At 45.4% G+C, this 15425-nt stretch overlaps 1 protein-coding gene across 4 annotated transcripts in view; it reads right to left on the bottom strand.

The window, feature by feature from the left end:
• DMAP1 (DNA methyltransferase 1 associated protein 1) overlaps nucleotides 1–15425 on the bottom strand; it is a 29320-nt gene extending 13895 nt beyond the window's left edge. The window contains exons 1-8 of one of the 4 annotated variants that reach the window (XM_040705370.2): nucleotides 15277–15425; nucleotides 14674–14882; nucleotides 12042–12133; nucleotides 11050–11245; nucleotides 6473–6631; nucleotides 5350–5517; nucleotides 3923–4108; nucleotides 582–653 (exon numbers count right to left, since the gene is read on the bottom strand). In XM_040705370.2, coding sequence (XP_040561304.1) covers nucleotides 582–653; nucleotides 3923–4108; nucleotides 5350–5517; nucleotides 6473–6631; nucleotides 11050–11245; nucleotides 12042–12133; nucleotides 14674–14775 — 975 coding nt within the window. In that variant the 5' untranslated portion in view covers nucleotides 14776–14882; nucleotides 15277–15425. The remainder of the gene's footprint in view (nucleotides 1–581; nucleotides 654–3922; nucleotides 4109–5349; nucleotides 5518–6472; nucleotides 6632–11049; nucleotides 11246–12041; nucleotides 12134–14673; nucleotides 14883–15276) is intronic. The other 3 variants (XM_046944844.1, XM_004936716.5, XM_422417.8) reach the window with 3 other exon arrangements.

Genomic DNA, 15425 nt, shown 5'->3' with positions numbered 1-15425 from the left:
TTCAGCCAGCCAGGCAGCTTTACCTGACTTTGTATCCCAAAACGTGTCGCTAAGAGACAGATCTCAAGTCTTGCAGATAAAACAGCAAGAAAGTTCTTTTCTCAGAGATATCTGCACGACAGGATGAACAAAGGTGCTCTTCCCACACATATTTTCCAAAGCTGGATACTGAGAATAAAAAGGCTAAAAATTGGATGCATTTATGTCCCTCTGTCTTTTCAAGCCATAATCTGAAGATCCAGTCCTTAAATGCACCTTCTCACCTACTAACACAGGAGCTTTACGTGGCCTGTGACATTTAGCTGCAAGCTGTCTGCGTTAGACAGCTCCATTTGGGTCTGCCACGTGTGTCTAACAGCCGAGTGGACACACCAGTCACAAACATTAGCAAGGTCAGGTGCCCCTGCAAGGCAATGTGTTGCCTTCCACAGAGCCAGCATTCCTAGTTTCTGAGTCTCCACATTTATGGAATTCCTTTCTTATTTTAGAGGCAAGATCTTGACTTTCTTTAGCTATAAAAGGAGAACAGGCAGACTGAAAGATATTAACAGAAGTCCCATGGGACAAGAACAACAGCCTACCCTCTGGCTTCGCAGCGTGACACCTGCAGATTTGAAGTCAGGAAACTTGATGCCAGCAGTCTCAGGAACGGCCTGAAAGAGATCGAAACAGGATGTGTTGATGGAGGAAACAAAAACGCAACACTTGATAGAGACACTATCTGAAGGGGAAACACTGTTTCCTATGACAGAACCACCTGCCAGGGCCACATGTCAGAGATGGGGGGAGAGGAAAACCCCAAACAAATTCAGAGTGAAAAATACTGGGGCTGAAGGTACCTCTGGAGAGCTCAAGCACTTTGTTAGTTTGTTTTAAAAGCACTGCTCTCCACAAAGCCTTACACCCATCTAATGAGCATAAACCCTAACCCTAAATGGTGGTACCAACACACGCATATTTGTACACTATTATCCCTGTCTAACCTGGCCCCTTTCACTGATCAAAATAGCCCAAGACTTTCCAAACCTGCTAATTCTCTAATGTAAGAGCTGAGAAACTTCTGATCTGCACAGATATGAACCCACTAACGAGGATGTGCAGATCATAAGGACTGCACCCCTCCAGGAAAGCCTGCTGTTCATACACATCTTTCCATTTGTCCTTTAATTAGACAGTTCTCTTTCTTCCCCACTTCAAATTTTAAGCATAGTAATATGAGAAACTCAACTTCTAATGCTGCTGTTTAACAGCACAGCATACAGCTGCACTTAAGCAAAATGGAAAAAAATAAATGCAATCCCATAAACATCTGTGCTGCTGAGCACAGGTGAGCATACTTTTAAGTGATTAAACCAGGCTATCAGCAGGACCCTTTGCATAGAATAGTACAGAGCCCCTTGGACGGGTCAGTGATACTCATGATTGAATCTAACAATAGCCTCAGACTCTGCAAAATGCACGCTCAATCATAGTTTTCCAAAAGGAAGAGTAATCTCCAATCTCCCAATTTCTTTGGAGACAGCATTCGCCTTGCTGCTCCATCATTGCTGTGCAAGAGGCTCTGCAGCTTGCTCTCTGTTCATTGCAGACAGGGCTGATAGAACTGAGGGCCATCCCACGATCACAAAAGATGCTGAAGGACAGTGACTCAATCCTTCAGGTTCCCTGCCACTGACTCCCACTGCTGTATCAGCTACCTGTATGTCTTCGTTTGGAGATAACACCTTGCAAGTCACCCTGCACGGCCAGGCATTCAGATTTTTGTTACCTCTGGTCACCCCAATCACCGGAGGCCCCAGGAAGAATTTTCTAAACGTGCCCATGGTGGAAAAAGTTCTCTCTACCTACCAACTTTTAGGGGATCATTTTGAGATTCAGCAGGTTGCAGCCTCTCTCCCTGCATTATTAGGGACAGAGAAAGCTGCAATCAAAAACCAGTCCTCTCTGCTTCCTGTGGATGAAGGCTGGCTTTCAGATGCCCCCAACTCTGCTCCCCAATCTGTTGCTGAACACCCTGACACAAGCACTGAAGGGAAATCAGCACTGTTGGTTTAGCTGAGACAACTCTGACTGCACTCAGAACATAAGCAATTAAATGAGTTCTTTTGCCTTGCGTGCCTGTACATGCTGTAAACGCTTCAACCTCAATTGACTCTTTGGTAAATGATTTTCCTTTGTTGAAATGATGCTGATGCAGCTCCCGATTCAAATTCTTAGTTAAAATGCAATTTTTTTCTTAACGTTTCCCGGCTATGGTTGGTAATTGACTCCTAATGGACTCTGTCATGGTTGAAATGATGCTAGTGCAACAACAGAAACTGCTTCTCTGCCCACCTCGGCGTGCCTATCCACTACACGACTGCAGACAGGCACCAGCCCCACATGCATTTAGTGCTAGATTCCCTCATCTTGGCATCCACAGCATCCTTCCAGTCCTATTCTCCACCATCACCTTTTTGTCATTACCACTAATGATGAGCTGCTTTATTCAGAGGAGGGCAAGTGGGTAAGCTTTAACAGATCAGCCCTCAAGGGAATTCAGTACACAATGTCCCCAGCACTACTGTAGTCCTTATGTTGGCTTGGGTGCTGGGGGAAAGTTTTAAGGTAGTGGTGGCTATCAGGCACGCTTTGCTGGGCAATAACTCTCTAGCATTCACTTCTTCTCTTCCCTCTCTGCACAGAACCTTTTGGAGGATGATGACAAGTATTCCCTGATCACAATGTGGATGGACAAGAGTTACTAGTGATTAGATGGAAATACCTGAGATGTAACAGCCCCTTCCTACCAAAGGTGCTGATTTTAGTTCAGTTCAAACTGCCCTCTTTCCAGAAAACGAAATTAAGGTAACATCAAATGTGAATCAAAATCTGTGTTCTGGGCTTCTTAGACTTTAGCTTGGCTCAGAAAGGAACAAGACACAGTAGCTCCCATAATGCAGGAGTACCACAGAAGAGACCTCTGGAGGTCATTGATTAAGCAGAGACACTCAGAGCAGGTTGTCCAGGCCCATGTACAGGCGGCTTTTGAAGACCTCCAAGGAGGGAGACTTCACAGTCTTTCTGGGCAACTTGTTCCAGCACTCTATCACCCACACAGTAAAGAAGCACTTCCTGATGTTTAGAACCTCCTGTGATGCAGTTTGTGCCCATTACCTCTTGTCCTGGCACTGGGCACCACTGACAACAGCCTGGCTTTGCCCTCTGTGCACCTTCCCTACAGGTATTTATGAACATTGACAAGATCCACCATCTTTCCTCCTGTACCAAGCCTCCTTTCTTCCCAGCTGAGCAGTCCCAGCTTTCTCAGCCTCTCCTCATAGCAGAGGTGCTCTGCTCCATTTATCATCTTGGCGGATCTCTGTTGGACTCTTTCCAGTATGCCCATGTCTCTCTTGTACTGGACACAGCATCTCAGCAAGACTACTCTGATCACAGCTGAGGCTCAGGAGAGAGACATGGAATCAGCTTGAGAAAATGTTCCTGAGAACCAGGAGCATGGAGGGGACAAAAAACCTGGACCAGGAAAAGAAGGCAGGTGAAAGACAATGGGTCTGTGTGACAACCCTGCGCAGCAGTAGTACTCTCCCTTGGGAGAGTAGAGACAGATGTTTTTCTTTCTGCCATGAGGCATGAATGGTTGGCTGACACCATTTCATCCTGTTTCTCAGGTCGGAAAAGGAAAACGTGATTTAAACCAACGCTTTTCAAATGGGAGACAGAGAGCATACTAATGTTCTCTGCAAATGGCTGACTTAGACTATTCCACCTTCCAAAATTCATCCAAAGAATATCTGTTAGAAAGCAGCCATCAGCCATTCTCCCCTAAAATGCTGAAAGCCTGATCCCAGCAGAATTGCTGAAGCAAACACATGTTACCCAGCCAGATCACAAAGAAGAGAGAAAAAAGACAAATGTTTACAGGCTTCTCTGTCTCTTTCTTCTGCGGCAGCTTCTTCTTGGGAGCCTTGCGTTCAGCGCGTCTCTGTTCAGTGGTGGTGTCAGCGGCTGTGATGAGTTTCTGCAGATCTTGTGTTCTCTTCTCTCTCTCCTTCTTTCTGGTTTCGATTTTGCGGAGCTCCTGAATGAGATATTCTTCTTCTGCCACCTGCAGACCAGAGCACAGAAAGGCAATCAGAGTAGCAGAGGAGGCCTGGCAAAACAAGGGGGCCATCTACTGATAGCAACAGTGCTCTGGACCAGCCGACTAAGTTCCTCTGCCTAAGCAGAGGGCTCGGATTTATAGAGCACATTATGCTCCACAGAGCACAGTACGACAGTTTACAACCTAGCAGGTACTGTATGGCAACATCCATGCTCCATCCTTCAGCAGCAATCATGAGCGATCAGTCTCCCCTTCAGACAAGGAGACTGAGCACAGACAGAAGGGTAAAAAAGCTCAAATATGCTATAGATACAAATGTAGTGCTACGAAAAGCTGACTCCCCCCCACCCCCAGACATGTAATTACATTACATCTAATACCAGCACACCAATATATGTGGGAAAGACAAGCAGAGTCATTACACACACAAACTTATCACTAGATTGAGCACCTAACAGAAAAGGAGTTTCCCAAACTGTGGGGAACGCGCAGCTCCTTAATCTCTAAATCCCAGAACCATTATGCCACTTCAACAGAGAGGTAAACTAAGCATGCAAATTTACAGCCTTTGATCAACTCTCACAAGACTTATACTCCACAGGAAACAATTCTCTCCCTGTTGGGAGTCAGGGTCTTCATTAGACCTGTAGATGGTACATGCTTACCGTGAGCCCATGGGAGCCAGAATTAATTCAGCACATAAGGATATTATGAAATATCCCAGAATTGTAGGGGTTGGAAGGGACCCCTGGAGATTATCTAGTCCAACCTCCTGCTAAAGCACGTTCCCAAGAGTTGATTAGACAGGAAAGCATCCAGGTGGGTTTTGAATACCTCCAGAGAAACAGACTCCCCAACCTCTCTGAGGAGCTTGTTCCAGTGCTCTGTAACCCTCAAAGTAAAGAAGTCTTTTCATACATGCTGTTGATATCTAAGGACACTGATCTGAAAACTTGGTTCTATTCAGATGACTGAACAGTTACGTGTCACAGTGAAGGTAATAGCAGTTACCAGAGGACATAACTCTGCTTAACCAGCTCTCTCACCTGCACAGTCAGACTTAGTTTGTATCCTTTGTATCCATTAAAAATGAGACAACCCCAAAACAAAAGCAGTACTTAGGCATTGCTGTTTTCTTGTTCAGTCTTTTTTTCCCTTTCTCACCTTTCGGCCTATTTTATCCACCCACTGACTTACACCTGGCATAAATATTTTGGGGGCAGCAATACTCTCTTCCCCATTACCTGTTCTGGTGTCCTATTGTACAGCCTTTCCAGTTGTTCCTTCCTCCTCCTCTCATGGCCAGCGTCAAAGACTGGGATTTTCAGGTCAGTGCCTGGAGCTGCACGAATATTAGCCAGCTTGGCACAAATGTGGTAATACCGTTCCTTCAGGTCTTCCACTGATCTTTTCTGAGGAAGACATCAAAAGAGGACTATGTTACGAAAGAACCAAGCAAAACATTGCACAGTAGCCAGATAAGGACACAGTAGCTGAAGGATGTCAGGTGGGGTGTAAGAGAACACCTGAGATGAGGATTAGCAGGGAGCCTTGCCAGACCCGTGGAGGAAATGTGCTACCAGGAAACTGACAAACACACCAGAGGCCTCCTCTGAGCTGCTGTCATAGCAGTGGTCCAAGAAGGCATCAGCTGCAACAATTCATTGCCCAACATTACATGGAACCTAAGCCATGTTTTATCACAAGCACCAAAGGTGTTTGGGCTGCCCAACTGGGCAGACTCTTGTTATTTCACTCTGCTACATGATCTTCACCCGAGCATTTCAGAGGGCAACAACAGCCTCCAGCTCTTGAAGGCTTTCTGTTGGGAATCACATCACTGTCAAGTCACCAAGAGGTTACAAAAGATTTAGGACCATGACAGCAGGATTGCATCTTCAGACCACTGATGGTCAATACTTCACCAAAGAGATGACAGAAGCCTGCACCCAGATCAAACCTCAAGTCAGAAGTAGCACAAGAGAAAAAACCCAGTCCTCCAATGGAACATGAGAAGATTCTTCTCCCAGGGCTGAGACTACAACAGAGGACACCTATCCTGCTCAGTTAAACAAACTCCCCAACTGCCTTATCTTCAGGGAATGACGAGTCGTTCTCCTGGCAGGGACAAACCTAACTTCCTAATAAAATGCAACAGGGAATGAGCACAAGTCACAGTGGATTTAATTACAAACAAAACAAGCAGCAATGCCCTGTGCTGGAAATTCAATATTCCCTGCTACCAATAATTCATTATTTTCCCCTAATTAAGTTGATATAAAGGGTAATTTGCTCTTTGCAGTGCAGGAAGCCCTGCATGTGCTGTAACAGCAAGCTGCCAGCAACACCTTGGCCCCTGGGACTCACCTTAAACTGCTGGTGATCGTAGCGGTCATGAATCACCACGAAGCGCAAGTCGAAACGCCGAGCCAAGTCAAAGAGGTGGTCTGTCTCTGCTTTGGTCCACGCATCATCGTGGAGATACATCTGGTACTCCTGCTCTGAGTAGACAGGTACCTGCACTGTCTAAGCAGAGAGAAGAAAAACATGGCAGCTCTCGTACAACACGTAGCCAGCTGGTAGGAGCTGAAATTCTGGAGCCAAGAGCAGCGGGCTGACAGGAAGGATGAAGGATCAGAGAGGCACTGCGAGGATCCTGAGCAATGTGTGCTGATAGAAAGTGTAACAGGAGGCAGAGGAATTTATAAGGAGCAATGTGGGATCTCAGCACCACAAACATGACGTTCAGGAACTACAGCCTGGTAGGCTGAAACCTACTTCAAGTGGTAGACATAGGCAGAGTCACCAGCCCACATCCCGAAAACAGGTTGCAAAACTGCCACGTAAATGTGAGACTGCAATCAAGGCTGGGCCAGCTTCCCTCCCTTCCTCTCACACAGCAGCACTGATACTTTGGCATCAGCTGCTCTGACAGTTGATTCTAATTGAGCTGGGACATGCTTACTGCTTGGGGTCAATGGGATAGACAAGAAGGGGGTCCTATTCCTCAGCATACTTCCTGCTTTGATACACAACCCACTTCTTTCTCAGCACAATCTGCACCAAATATGAAGATCTGAAAGACCAGGTGCAGTACAGCTGAGACCTGTAAGCCTGGCAAACATCTCTGCCTTTCCTTCCTCATCTACCCTTTTCCCCGGCAAAGCTACAAACAGCAGTCCATCCCAGGTGGCCAAATCCACACCACATTCTCCTGCTTAAAATTGCTCTGCAGATGCTCTATCCAGAACACAAGTGTCACATAGTGTTCCCTTAGATTACTAAAGGAACAATAAAAATACTTAAAGTCACTCCCTCCCTTACCACTACTGCAGTGAAATGTTACTCTGCCTGATGAGGTCTTGCCTCCACAAGAAAACATCACATGCACGCAAGCAGCACACACGCTTCAAAACCTCTGTGCCCTCCTGAGTCCTACAGCAGAAAACTCATCCTCGTGAACTCCACACAGCCTCTTTAGATCTCCTGCCTTTCTTCCAGCACTTCAGCACGGAAGCATAAAGGTGAAGAATATCTCTTGGAGACACACTGCACACACCTCAGCCTTCAAGCACTACTTCCATCAAAAGAAAAACCATCCTACTAGACACCATAAGGATGTCCTATATACTTCTTTAGAAAAACACATTTTCTTTTTTAAGAGTAGCATACATACATGAAAAGAGCACAGCTCTGTGCAGTGGATGGCAGGGCAGGTGGCAGATCCCTGGTCATAGAAGAGAATGAGATAAACAAAGAGCAGTCCCCAGACACCTCCTCAGCCTCTCTCTCAGTGGCTCACAGGCTTCCCCAGCTATGGACAGTCCACACAGTCAAGACTCGTTCAGAGAGGTAACTTATGGGAGTTACTTTGGTTGCTTGTATAAGTCACTTAAGGTTTGAGCACCTTGTAGCCACGCAACTCAGTATTTGCATTTGCAGTGAAACAACTCAAAGCTGGATCAGCAGAAATGGGAAGAGACTTCTGAGTACAAGGAACACAGTTAAGCACTGCAGTGCTGGAAGCAAGTCTCCTGTGAGAAGACAAGCTCTCATGAGATGGGAAGCCTGAACATCGGATGACCATCAGTTCAAATGCAATACAGTCATGAAAATGCAAACAAGAGTCCCCAGGAGGATTTCCAGCAGAAACTGAAAGGGCTTCAGTTGCATAACAAGACTTTGTCTGGAATACCAACTACAGCTCAACGGACCGATGCTCAGAAAAGATGAGCTGAAATGGGAACAAGTAAAGAGAGGAGCAACAAGGATGAGTAATGGGGTTGGGAGATTGTCCTCTCTCCGCAGACTGGATGAGAAAGGAGCCTAGTAAAGGAAGCCTGAAAGAGATCTGACTGCAGACTTCAAGTATGCTGGACGGAACGCAAAGAATACTCACAGGATGGGAAAAAAAAAAAAAAAGAAAAACAACTGATACAGACAAAGAAACTGGCTCACAAAAAAAAAAAAAGAAAGAAAAGAAAGAAAAATTGCCCATTTAACATGGAGAATTTAACCTGTAAACGAGAAACGGAGCAGACAGTGACTGAAACAGCTTCCCAAGCAAGCACAAGGGCATGGAAATCCAACAAATAGGACTTGATCAGTTTATGAAAGGGACTGGATGGTGCAGGGCCTGAAAGAGACGAGACAAGGATTCAATGGCCCAGAAAACCCCTCTCAGTCCTACATTTCACACTATAAACTCACACAATGATGGGCTTTAAATTAGCTGAAACTGCTCAGGAAAGATCCTGGAGCCGTGAGACAGTTCTGTGAAAACACCAGCACAATGCTACGCAGCAGTGAAAAGACAAACTGAACAGTAAACATGATTAGAAAAAGAGAAACGCAGCCAAAGTGCAAACCCACCGTTACCTCCAGAACAGCAACACGCACTTACAGTCCAACCATTTCTAAAGAAAGGATATTTGAGAACAGGGGGCACATGCAAGTCAAAACATGGAAAACACTGTACACAGCAAGGACAGTTTATTGTCTTGCAACTCAAGAACTCAAAGGCATCAAATGAAATACACAGGCAGCAGTTTTGAACAACATGGAAGCACCTCTGTGCACTACATAAAATTAACCTGCAGAACTCACTGCTGTAGAACACTGACAAAGCAGATTTCTGCCCTGAATGCACCCACTATTAAAAACAAGCTCCAAGTTAAGAAATCCCCAAGTGAAACACCAGCAGAAGCTAGCAACAAATGTTCTATATTTGCCCCCTTCTCATACTCTTTCTCCAAGCCTTTATGAACAGTAGCCAGAAAGAGAATGTTGGCCAAGACAAGCCTTTCAGGCCTTTGCTCTGACACCACTGAAGCTGTTTTTATGTTCTCATTTCACAATGGATCTTAGTGGGAAACTGGGAGCACACAGAAAAGGCAAAACAACTGAGCAGTGCTGCAGGAGTGGAATTAAAGAGTGAGTGACCGACAGGACAGTCTACACAAGACTGTGGGCTCATTAACAGGAGCAAGAGACACAAGCAGAGGTATCGTGTATGCAAGAAGGATCCAGGAGAAGATAGGGAAAAACAAATACAATTTCTATGATGTAGCAAATATGTGCAGAACTCCACGAGTGCCTTCTACTCTCCCCACCACAGATCCACAGCAAGGGTAACAACCTGCCCCTAATATTACACAGTTGTGTGGGTGCACACAGATGGCAGAGGTCTGTACCACTAATCTAAAGGTTGCAGCCTTGCTGAAGGCTTTTCTGTCAATTCACAGCACACGATAAAGCTAAGGAAACAAGAATCATATAATTACAACACTCAAGTGTGGTCCCCTCTGATAAACTTGGCTGAACTCAGCCGAAAACTGTTAGAGAGGTAGAGTCTTAGAGATAATTATATTGCCAAAGTTTCACGCAGACAGCTAGGTAGGTGCCTTGACTAAGTGAGTCCTGTTTCAGACTTCCACCCTAGACATCAGAGAAGAGATACCACAGGAGGCTCTTACCAGCGTCCCAACAAAAGAGAAAGCATCAGTCAGAGTTTGAGCCTTCTAACATACAAGGTCAACCAACCACTTAACTCTGCAGGAAGCCAGGCTTTGTTAGTGCTGATGCTCTACGGGTTGCAAACTTAAAATGTTGTATACAGTTACATACAAGCAGAGCTTTTGCAGAATCATGTGATCACATAGGTTTTTTTTTTTCCCTTCCTCCTTGAGGTTTGCATCATAAAGGGGGTTAAATTACATTATGGAGGCATACTAAGTCTGCTCCATCCTAACTTTTGAGGTCCTGACTTTGAAATATAAATCTTGCTGTAGCTTCCTTTCTGTACGCACATGAAAGCACTAACCACACAAAGCAGATACATCTGGGACAAAAGACAGCAGGAGATTATAACAACACATTGTGATAATTTAATATAAGATGCAAAGAACAGGGTACTGCACCACACTGATACCATGGGAGCAATTTCAGAGGAATGCGATGTAATTCAGTATCTGTGTTGGAATCTGGCCAAAAGGCTGCAAGCCAGCATTTTGGCCAAGAAGCTATGAGTGAATTTTTTCATACCGGGCAAGATAACAAGACTTATGACTTCAATGCCTCACTCAGAATAGAGCATTTTACTACCCACAGCCTGTAATCAGGGAGAGGACATTGGTTAAGAAGCTAATTAGATGGTACAGTGACTCCTTACCAAATTGGTGACTGCACCCCTGAAACCCAGAAGTACTCTGGCAAGCTCTGACCACATACTGAGCCCACTTAGCTTGAAGGATTTGGAGACTTCATAGTGTGAGGTTACAAGGCTGCATGCAGGTCATGCTGCAATTTAAAATGTAACTGTCAAATCTATTTCAGCCTTCACACATTGAAAGAACCAGCTTCCTGACTGGATACTCAAAAGGCTGATGAAAGGATAGTTTGCAGCTGCTATTTATTCGCTTTTGTTTGAAATTGACCTCACTTACTTTATTGAACCTGGCAAACGGGTAGTCCTTTCCCTCCTCTGCTGCTCTCCTCCAGTGGTAGAACATAGCTCCATCTTTTCTTGCTGGGTTGGTGAAGGGCATCCACTTCCAAGGCCGGACTTTCTTTGATCCCAGCTTTGCTTTGACCGTTCGATAACCCTGAGTCGTATCGCTCGGCAGCAGTGGAGGCGCATCCCTGTGGTGGAGACAAGCACCAGCTGAAGAGAAGCAGGAAGAAGCCCAGGACAACCCAGAGCTCAGACTCAAGAGTGGGATTTCCCACAACATCTAGGGTAGGAAAACCTGAATGTAAATTTTATTCCAGGATTTGAGCTTCCCAGACTGCGATGCTAATATGTTCAGCTCTTCCACGATGCTTCAGTGCTGGTCATACAACAGCACCTAACTCTAAATTTCTCTAAGCCAACTCTAGATTAGTGCTGACATAAGCTAAAGCACAGCTCAAAACCTCTAAGGCAAAAAGGATGCGGAGATGATTATATACTGTCAGAGAAACAATTTTCATTGCATAAGTTGAAAGTTGCATGCATCACAGGACAGAATGCACTGCATGAATAAGTGTGAACACAATCACCCAGAAAGCAAACTATGCAAAAGCCCTCTGGCGCAAGGGCACAACCCAAAGCAAGCCAAATATGGGATGCAGCAGTACTCTCTTTGCAAAAGTAAAAGCAGGTGCTATTCCCAGCCACAAATAGAAGAGCATTAGAGAAAGAGAGGTAATAACACTGCATTGGCTGCACTGGCCTATTGCATGTGGACCTAACTCACTTCGTACACAAAGCAAACCCCTCGAATTTAGAAGTGAGGCAGGGCACAGCCCATGGAAGTCCAAGAGAGGGGCGTGCAAGTGGGCCAAGGACAACGGGCAATGACCCTGGAAAGCAAGACTACAGGTGCACGCAGATACTGCCCTGCCATCAAAAGCTCAGGCTACCCTACAACCTGTACAGATGAAGTCCAGCTCTTACTTTTTGTCAGAGTAGAGGAGTGCATAAACTTCTCTGTGCATTCCTTCTGGTCTCTTAAAGGTCAACGTCTCTGAAGATTTCTTGGATTTTTTCTGAAACAAAATATTTGAATTTTAGCTTCAGACATGGCAATCCCCAAAGGAACGTATCAAACTACAAGAGCTGGCACTCTGTTACATTCTTCACTTCTATCTGCTTTTAGACACCTTGAGTTTCTCCAGAAAACTGCCAGTTCCTGTGGAAGACATCGACAACAAAGTAGGCCTGCTTTCAGTGATAGCACTCACCACTGCTCAGACACCTGTGTTTCTGAAAACACTTGGATCTGCTGACCTTACAGCAGCCCCATGTCAAAACTAACAGGAGAATCGCTTACACAAGTAAACCCTCGCTCCTGTCTCAAGTGTCATATTCACACAGTAAAGCTTCTGTTTGCCTTTTGTTTTTTTTGCCCACATACTATCCTCGTATTGAGAATTCAGGACAGACAGTTCAACCTAGCCCTTAAAAATCTTGTCCAAGCTGATGGTTTCTAAGACATAATCCATCTTCTATTACCTATACAATTTTATAAAGAAGTAACATTAACTACTGCATTATCAAGGTACACTTCGAGTGAGCCAAGTTTACTGAGTAGTCCAGGGCATTTGGTCTTTCTAAATGCTTACCGTGTCACTACTTTTAATATACTTGCTTACCATAGCTCTACCTCTTTTAAATAAGAATATTTTGTGACAGTAAAAGTAACTCCATAACATAAACTGCATTGAACAGACACAGTCACTCCTAGCAAGAAAATTCAAAATCCCATTTAAAAAAAAAAAAAAGCTATTATCTTGAACTACAACTCCTTTCCATACAACTTCATAACACGTATTCATTATATTAGCACCTTTTTACTCCTAATCAATTATCTTTCTCTGAGCTTGTCAATCACTTTGCATAGGAGCAATGTAAGGCCAACCAAGGCAGTTACCCACGGGTCACCATATGATCAGCTTGAATACTGGCTCCTGGAATTCCCCCAGCGTTTCCAGATTTATTAAAAGTTAATGTCAGCAAGTCAGAGATCACCTCAGTCAGCTCTTTTAGGACCTGAGAACAAATTACCTGGTCCTGTTGATTTAAATGTTTTTTATGCCCAGTAATTTTTTTAAAGCATTCTCAGTCACTAATGGACTGGAAAGTACTTCATCGTTCTCCTGTTATTTAAAGACATCAATCTGACTCTTTTCTAGTTGAGAAGAGAACTATTTCCTGAGCAAGTGCTGCACCGTTATTACTGATGCTTATCTCTCTCTGTGATAATGGATTATGCCTTTGGTATGATTTCGTTTCTGTACTGCGTAGAGATTCCAAATGCTCCGCTCACAGCTGCACACAGCCTCCACCACTCCTTCCAAAACCTCCCACTTTCCTTCCCTTTCCTCTCTCTTTGCATTAGACAGCCAAATTTGACAAGAACCCCATTTTGTCTTCCACTTCAAAAGAGACAGATATTCACAGTACTCCTTCAGCTCTCCGCTAGCCAAAGGACAAATACATCTCAACCAAAGGACACACAACTCTGAGCACCCAGCAGCACAACATCACAGGCTGAATCCAGCCAGTGAACTGCTTGCTGGACACACTTTACCGTAACGCTTGATAATTGGTGATTGTAACACTTCAACCTTCTAATTAGTGAGAGTAATCAGTTTTCCACTACCCCAATTATAAGCTACGTGCTCTATTCCCAGCAAGGCAGTCATGAAACTGCTACAGATCTCTTCAGAGCCAAACATTCCAGTGGAAGCAAGTAAAGACAGTAAGGCAGTACTTTAGGAGACAGGGGTGTTTTTCATTTTGTTGTGGTTGTTGTTTTCAGCCAATACACAGGCTTTACTTCAAATGAGGCCATCTCTGCTACAGACAGATCCCTGGGGATTTCATCTCCCCTGCACCATTTCCAAGCACCTCCACATCCCAGTATTAGCTGTGAACTCATCTTCCCAACACCTTGCAAAGCACAGAACGGTAAGATCTTACCTGAATTTAAAACATAAAAAACCACAGCACCCAGTAGCATATTAACACAGAGAATGCAGCATACTTTCTTAACTATTTCCCAGCTTGCCCACATTCCTACAGGTAACACTTCCCAGCTGTCCCAAGGACAAGGCACACAGCTTGCCCATATGGGGCCTGCTTGTTCAGTTTGAGAATATTTATCATGTAAACACATCAGACAATGTCTTTGTCTTCTAAAGCAGAGCTGCTTTGTATTACTTACATATGCCTGGGGGCTAGGTGCTAAATACCTTTTTCTCTTACCCCCACAAGATTTGGGAATTTTGGAGACAGTTGAAAACATCCCAGGTTCAGGCACGGCTCACAAGAACACTATCTGCACAGCTACAGCTTAAATACTGACCCAAACGCTACAGCACCATTAACTAAGAACCACAGGAAGCCATGAACAGAGCCCTGCAGGCATGCCTAGGTACACCACAGGAACCTGAAAATAAACACACTGTGACAGGAACATGCTTTATACCATCTTTTCTCAAATATCCACCCCAGACGCCACACACTACCTAGGTCCATCAGAACCCAGAAAACGAGCAGCAGCCGTTTGGCTGTGGAGGTTCACCTTATCTGAGTTGATGATATCCTTCTTGTTGATGGTGCCCGTGTTCTCGGACTCCACACCCCCCAGCTCCAGGATGTCCCGCACATCTGCACCCGTCGCCATCTCGCTGCCTGACTGCTGGCTTTGCCCGCCGCCGTCCTGTCCAGCTCTGGGGATGGGGAGAGCAAAGAGCTGGAGTCAGTGTGCAGCTCCTGGGGGTGGCACATCCACTGAAAAACACACATTGCATAGATGTACTGAACTGCACGGATGCTCGTACGCATATATAGATACATACACACTCATATAGGTACATACACACACAAACATACACATACACACATTTAAACATATGCATGCACATATATGCATATACACAGACCTAAGTGCATGCATACACATCTACACACACACATGGAACACACAGACACACTCCATATAGATACATACACATGCAAACATACACATATACACACATACAGACCCAAGTGCACGCACACACACGCCTATACACACGTATCCCGACACACACTACACTCACGCATGCCCCCCCCACAGCCGCCTCCCCGCCCCTTAGGCCCAACACCGGGCCCTCGCACCCCACCACCCCCGAGACCCACGCACGCCGTCCCCGCGCCGGCTGAGGGCATAGAGAGCTGCCGGGGTCGCGTAGAGCCGCGGAGGGCTCGCTTAGCCCCGCTTCTTGGCCCCCTCCCGCCCTCACCCGCTCCAGCTCCGCGGCCACCGGGACGGTGCGAGCAGCACACGGGCCC

The sequence above is a fragment of the Gallus gallus genome, chromosome 8 (genome assembly GCF_016699485.2).
Source record: "Gallus gallus isolate bGalGal1 chromosome 8, bGalGal1.mat.broiler.GRCg7b, whole genome shotgun sequence".
NCBI classification, from domain to species: domain Eukaryota; kingdom Metazoa; phylum Chordata; class Aves; order Galliformes; family Phasianidae; genus Gallus; species Gallus gallus.
This window is presented reverse-complemented; position numbering and strand designations above follow the sequence as displayed.